Source organism: Engystomops pustulosus, chromosome 7, assembly GCF_040894005.1.
Source record: "Engystomops pustulosus chromosome 7, aEngPut4.maternal, whole genome shotgun sequence".
Classification (NCBI taxonomy): Eukaryota; Metazoa; Chordata; class Amphibia; order Anura; family Leptodactylidae; genus Engystomops; species Engystomops pustulosus.
Window position 1 is genome coordinate 7,163,270 of NC_092417.1, and position 6,640 is coordinate 7,169,909.

Below are 6,640 nucleotides of genomic sequence, written 5' to 3' on the forward strand. Positions count from 1 at the left end.
CACTGCTAACACCTGCGACTGATAATTTGCCATAATGTTTAGAGGCCGCCATGTTGGTTGGATCGTCAACCTTTATGGCATCATGGGGTACAGAAGTTGGTGCTATGATAAGAATGAGTCTCTCCCAGAGATCTAGAGGTAGGGCTAATTCAGATGGAGTAAAATCACGTTTTATAGTATTGTACTATGTTGGATGACTAATTTTACCCCTAAGATTTGTGTACACTAGGGGGATAAAAAGAACTGTTAAAAAAAAGCCAGTCATGCATGCGCCAATGGATATAGCCCAGCGCAGTACAAAGTGCCATAGATATGAATAGAGCCGCCACCACATGCGTGACCGTCTCATCTCCAGCTACGACAGGGGAACGAAAGAACCCCCCCCCCCCCCCATTTGGGTCATCTGTGGAGTTCCCATGACTCACCCCAAAAAAAACATGTTCAGTATCGTTATCTCCCAAAAGCCCTGGATATAAAAAGCGATTGTTCCCGGAGGTGAACCCCTTATAAAGAAATAGTGCCTGCTATGGAGGGCACATTCACTCCTCCGATTACTGAGGGGACTTTATGTGAAGGGGAAAATTACTATTAAGAGTTAAAAAAAAAAAAATCTCCTGTTGCCTAGCAACAGCTGGTGCTGTGGAGCGGTGACTACTGTCCTCCGCCTATGATGCGGCAGCGCTGTCGGGTCTTCCAGGTGACAGCCAATGAGAATCTAGGGCCGGGTGGCGGGAAAGAGTGGGCGCGGCCTGCACTGATGGCGGGCAAGATGGAAGCAGAGGAGAGATCCGCTGTCCCGGGTCCTTCACGAGCCGCGGATAAGCCGGGCCCCGCGTCCGCCACCGCCGAGCATTCCGGGCGTCTCTTCCTGTTTAACGCGATGGTGGAGAAGTTTCTGGAGGGGCTGATGGAGGCGGGAAGGTGAGCGGCGGCAGCGCGGTGCTGATTGGCTGGCGAGTGCGTGCTGCTGTAATATCGTTGGTCCGTCTGTCACGTTCCCTGTAACGCGATTGGGACGATCTAAACGGGCGGTCATTGGTTGCTGTGTATTTCTATTCGTGTGCTGATTGGCTGATTCATTTGGCGGGCTGGTGTGTGATTGGTTTTAAGTTTGCTCTAGCAGATTTCATTGGCTGCTGCCTTTACCTCAAGTATATATTGCGAGGTTTAGTAGTTTGAGAGCTTATAATGTAAATATTTACACATTTGGAGGGATCACAGACCTGACCAGCACTTATGTCACGTCACCCAGCTTTCCCAAGCTCCTGAATGGCAGACATGTAGACTGCCTTATGACCGATCGGAAATCTTCAAAATCTGTCAGACTTTGGTATCTGGGAATAGTTCTAGTAGTAACGGCGGCCATTGTTGTTTGTCACCCAGTTTATGAGGCAGATGTGCCGGATTATCAGATATTCTGAATGATCGGACAGTGACGCCCCTTCCCCTCTCTCCACAGTTACCAGAAATTTGCCCGATGTTACCGCAAATTCTACAAGATGCAACCGGAGATCACCCGCAGCATCTACGACCAGTTTGTATCGCAGCTGCACGCCTCCATCCATGTAATTGTCCTCCATTCCTGTAATCCCGTCTAATCCCTTATTAAAGGGAACCTGTCAGCAGGGATGTCATTTTTAGCTGGTGACAGGTTTCCAGTAACCTCTGCTATGCTGATTTTAAAAAGCATTCTGAATCATTTCAGTAGTTTATACAAGTTTATTTCACATTACCTGGCTCCTTGGTAATGCCCCTAGGAATGGGCAGCAGCAGTCTGTGTCAGTCTCCTCCACACCCATCCAGCTCCTTCCCTGTTTCCTGTCTTGTGCAATAGTGATGTGTCGTTCGCGAACGACGGGAGCCGGCTCCCCTCAGTGAGCTGATGGCTCCCTTAACCCTGCCCCTAACCGGCTCACAACACCCCCTTTAAGCCGATACAATCGGGTTAAACGTGGTGTGGTGTCCGGTGACTGACTGGCCTATGGCTCCCTATTATATATTTAAGGGCGCTGTCCCACGTTGCGTTCGAAAACGCAGACGCAGACAAAACCGCGCCCACCGGGGCGGTCCGCGGTCCGATCGCATCGGCGTTTCTATGGAAACGCCTGCGATCAGGTACGAGCCGCTGGTGTTTTGCGTTAAATTAATGCAAAACACCGGTGGCACGTTCCTGATAGGGTGCCGTTCAGGAGCCAGAAGAGCCGGCTCTTGGTGAGCAGAGCCTAATGACCCAGCTCACTAAAAAGAGCCGGAATTCCCATCACTAGTGAGCAGGGGAGCTACCTCCCCCTTCCCAGGACTCGCCACACACACTGCTGGCAGGGATGCAGGTAATGTGAAGTAAACTTCTATAAAGTACTGAAATTATTCTGCCTGCTGACATAGGCATTTTTAATATGGGCATAGCATAGGGTATTGGAAGCTGCTAAAAGTGACAGGTTCTGGTTAAGAAATAAATGTAGTAAAATGTAAACTCAAAAATGGAAAAGGGCCTCGGCAGTTCCCGGGTAACGGACAAGATGGGGTCCATAGGTTTGTACTTAAGTTGAATTTGTATCTAAGTCGCAACTGTATAGTTTATAATTCTAGCTACAGACAAAAACATTTTTTTTGCCCCAGTGACAATTGGATTTTTTAATTTTTTTGCTGTAATGGGACCAAGGATTATGAATAAAGCTTCATTACAGACACCTTACAGCTGATCATTGCAGCCGGGGACTATAGTAACATCCAGAGAGGTCACCAGAGGTCACAGGGGGCAGAGGGGTCCGTCTGTAACTATGGGTCGTCTGTAAGTCAGGTGTACTTAAGTAGGGGACCGCCTGTAGTCAACAGAATTATGCTGTCAGTACGACGCGGGCCAAATTGAAACATTTGTAGTTTAACCAATTCAATGCTCTTTTTAGACTTTTTTTTTTTTTTCCTTTTTGGGGAAAAAAGCCCAAACGTTTCCATCCGTGTTGCTGGTTGTGTTTTGCGACGCTGCCCCAGTGTATAAAGTCCAGGAGATATCAGGGAATATTTTTGAATAGTAAAGGAATACAAATGAAATCCGGCACAGGAACCAACGCTGGGATTAGGGAAGAATAATCAAACTCCTCTCTATTAAATAAAATCTGTGTGGACAGGAATTTGGGTACACAAGATCCACGTGTACCAAGGACGGAGCACCCAGCACCAGCCGTTACCGGGAGGAGTGGGTGAGCTGGCGTTCATTATAACTTTGGTTTAATATTTTTGGGATGGTTTATTACCGGGGCACAAAACCCTCATTGAGCAACTTCTATTATCCATATTTGTCCAAATTTTAAGGCCCATAACTAATTTTTTTTCCTCACTTAGTAGGGGGAGCCACTTGTGTGGCTCCATTTTCACTACATCTGCACAAATGGAGTCTTCCTCTTGCCCTCGCTGGCTCCATCGGATTGACTTTCCCAATAGTTTCCTGGCAGGCGAGCACCATACTCTACAATAGACTCCAGTCTTCTGACCCCAGCAAGGGATGTGCCGAATTTATGGCGAGGTCTGCGTCTTTATCATGAATTAGACACACGCTGTAGTGGGCTAAACTGATCGGGTGTGTAATGCTGGTCTCCACATAGAGGATCTAAATATAAAATAGATATACAGACGACCCCTCTGCCCCCTGTGACCTCTGGTGACCTCTCTGGATGTTACTATAGTCCCAGGCTGTAAGGTCCCAGGCTGTAATGAAGTTTTATTGATAATCCTTGGTCCCATTACGGAAAAAAAAATTGTCACTGGGGCAAAAAAAAAAAAAAAAAAGATGCCTGGATCTACAATTCTAAAATATACAGTTTCGACTTGCATACAAATTCAACTTAAGAACAAACCTATGGACTCGATCTTGTATGTAACCCGGGGACTGTCTGTATATATTTTTAATACTATTTGTTGTTGTGTTTTTTTGTTTTTTTTTGTTTTGTTTTTTTAAATCTTTTTATCTTTTTTAAAATCTATTGAGCCCTTGATTTTTTTTTTTAAATGTAATTTTTATATCACCACCAGGGGACATCACCAATTTAGTGAATTATAAGCTTCAGTAATTGTAAGGGCGAAAATGGAGCCCTAACCTGGGTTTGTGAATCATGCACCGTGCTCCACATAGTTTTCTCAGGACTCCTTGCATCATAGTGGTATATGAGGCAAGGACTCCCTGGGTCTTTGTAACAGGACATTGCCTTGTCTGTGATTCACAGACTGACCACATCTGAAACAGCTTGTTATTATTCTGTTTATTGAACACTTTGCAGGAAGGGGTTAAACGTGTCAGTAAAGGGGTTAACAGCCTAAGATGTGACGGGCACGTCAGCCATAGTTATCCGATGTATAAGTGGTGTATAATGTATATATTTATATGTGGGGTCGGTGCAGGGACCTCGTCTCTTCCATCTACAAACCTTTCTCTCTTTCCAGGCTGAGATTCAGGAGATAAAGGATGAAGGGAACCTGGAGGCGCTGCTGGACTCCCTGGATAAACTGGAGAGGGAGGCCGGGGATAAAACCGATCTGTCATGGTAGGTACCAGACCCCTGGCAGTACTTCTCAAAGATTTAGTCACAGGTGAGAAGAGGATATTTGCCTGATTACATAGCTGATAACGTTTGTACAAGTTTGTTATTGCAATGTTAACATGCATTGTTAACACTGTGTTACCTCATGTGTTTTGTAAACGCAATGTTAACAGCTATGTTATTGGGCAAATTTCTTCTTCTCAGATGTTCTGATGCGTTACTGCCACGCGTGAAAGCACCCTGAGGTTGTGTTCACACCTGGCATTTACAAATGTAATACACATACCCCAGCTTGGCCTGACGGCGGCACCAAGCACCCATTGTTGTGCATTTACTCATTGTTGCTGATCGCATGTGTTTCACTGGAGATACAGATGCAATCGGGCTGATGCAATGCAAACGCCACATGTGAACGCACCCTGAGCAACAAAGCAGCAGCACAAGTCTCTTGCCTCTCCAGGGGGTTTGTTACAGTGTATCAGTTTATTTAGTTTTTTAAGTATTTTTTTTTTTTATTTTAACAAAACAATAAAGTTACATACAGTAATTTGTGTTGCAACCTATCAACATACTTGATTGCATCGTGATCAATGGACATATATTTTGAACATTACAACTGAGGGTGAAGACACACATGGCGTTTTTGGGCCGTTTTTACTAAGTGCGTTTTCAGATCGTTAAAAACGCATGCGTTTTTTGCCCGTTTTTCAGAAATTGCGCAATGAAAAACGGACAAAAACGCATGCGTTTTTAACGATCTGAAAACGCACTTGGTAAAAACGGCCCAAAAATGCCATGTGTGTCTTCACCCTAAGTCGTACATTAGGTAGATCTTTATTAATGTTCAGCTAAATTTGGGTTATCTGGAATGGGTCCATCCAGTTATCCTTCTTTGTCAGAGTCTCTCAGGGAGAAGACACACATGGCGTTTTTAGGCCGTTTTTAGTTAGTGCGTTTTCAGATCGTTAAAAAAAGCATCCGGTTTTTTAAAACGCATCAGTTTCTTGAAATTGCATGCGTTTCTGTCCGTTTTTCCGAATTTGCGCAATTAAAAACGGACAAAAACGCATGTGTTTTCACAAAACGGATGCATTTTTTTAACGCATGTGTCTTCAACGATCTGAAAACGCACTAACTAAAAACAACCCAAAAATGGCCTAAAAACGCCACGTGTGTCTTCACCCTAATGCGTATCAGTTTATATTGCTGCATGGAACAATGAGCGTTCACTTTCTGCCTATAGGCGTCCTAGCGGGATCCCAGAGGAAGACCTGCGCTGCCATCTTGTTCCCTATCTCCTCCAGCAGCGGGAATACCTGCGCAGGCTCTTAAAGGAGAAGCAGCAGGAGAACGCGCGTCTGGCACAGTCCGTCCTGGCGGGGAGGGAGAAGATTGAAGAGATGCGGAGAGAGATTGAGAGGAGGCAGCAGGCCTGGAAGGTGATACCCCAGGAAGGGGGGTATATAATGTGCTGTGCCCCAAATTATGACTCTACAGCAGATGCAAAACTATAACTTTTCTAATTAGCTTTTTTTGTCTTTAGAATCTGAGTCAGTCGCAGAGGGAACTCGTTCTTTCCCTTCAAGGATCAAGTGAAGGGATGTGACCGCCGGACATAGCCGAGCCTTCATCCTGCCATACGTCTCCATATTGTGAGAAAAATATATATCATGTTGTTGTTTTCTATCACTTTTCTTGTTAATAAAGTTCTATTTCTTTCATGGAGCCTTTAATATCCGTCTCTTATAGAGATGACCCCTTTCCCCTCCTCTTGGGGACATGTTGGTTCCTCAGTTGGGGATGATGGGGTTCGTGGTTGTTTACAGCGATGTATAAATGCAGCGTGGTCAGGCCAGCTGGGTGTATAAACAAGGACTCTGTGGTTTTGGGCTCGGAGTGAGCTCTGGCGTGGCCTGTGCTTTGATTTGCGGTCTCTCTTGCACTCCATCCCCTCATTTTTGTGCTTGTGGTCAAGAGCTCTGGACTGAGATTGATATAAAAGTCTTATATAACTGAGCTCCCCAAATTCAGAGCTGAAAACATCTCTGCTGCCCCCACTAACACTAGTGTCTTCTCACTCTGTACATGTATTGTAGACTTCTGTA

The 6,640-nt window shown here is 45.3% G+C and overlaps 1 protein-coding gene across 1 annotated transcript; it reads left to right on the forward strand.

Annotated features, from left to right (window-relative positions):
- The first annotated feature begins 655 nt into the window (after window positions 1-655).
- Window positions 656-6,260, forward strand: PMF1 (polyamine modulated factor 1). Its single transcript, XM_072114597.1, has 5 exons — window positions 656-921; window positions 1,460-1,565; window positions 4,438-4,538; window positions 5,779-5,974; window positions 6,079-6,260. Exons 1-5 carry the CDS (start codon window positions 668-670, stop codon window positions 6,139-6,141), a joined length of 720 nt encoding a protein of 239 aa, XP_071970698.1. The 5' UTR covers window positions 656-667; the 3' UTR covers window positions 6,142-6,260.
- The last annotated feature ends 380 nt before the right edge of the window (window positions 6,261-6,640 follow it).

Excerpts from the sequence above, each read along its gene's own strand:
- PMF1 (XM_072114597.1), top strand. The coding sequence starts at position 668 with ATGATGCGGCAGCGCTGTCGGGTCTTCCAGGTGACAGCCAATGAGAAT. Across the intron at positions 922-1,459 it reads GGGCTGATGGAGGCGGGAAG|TTACCAGAAATTTGCCCGAT; the intron begins GTGAGCGGCGGC and ends CTCTCTCCACAG. Across the intron at positions 4,539-5,778 it reads GATAAAACCGATCTGTCATG|GCGTCCTAGCGGGATCCCAG; the intron begins GTAGGTACCAGA and ends TTCTGCCTATAG.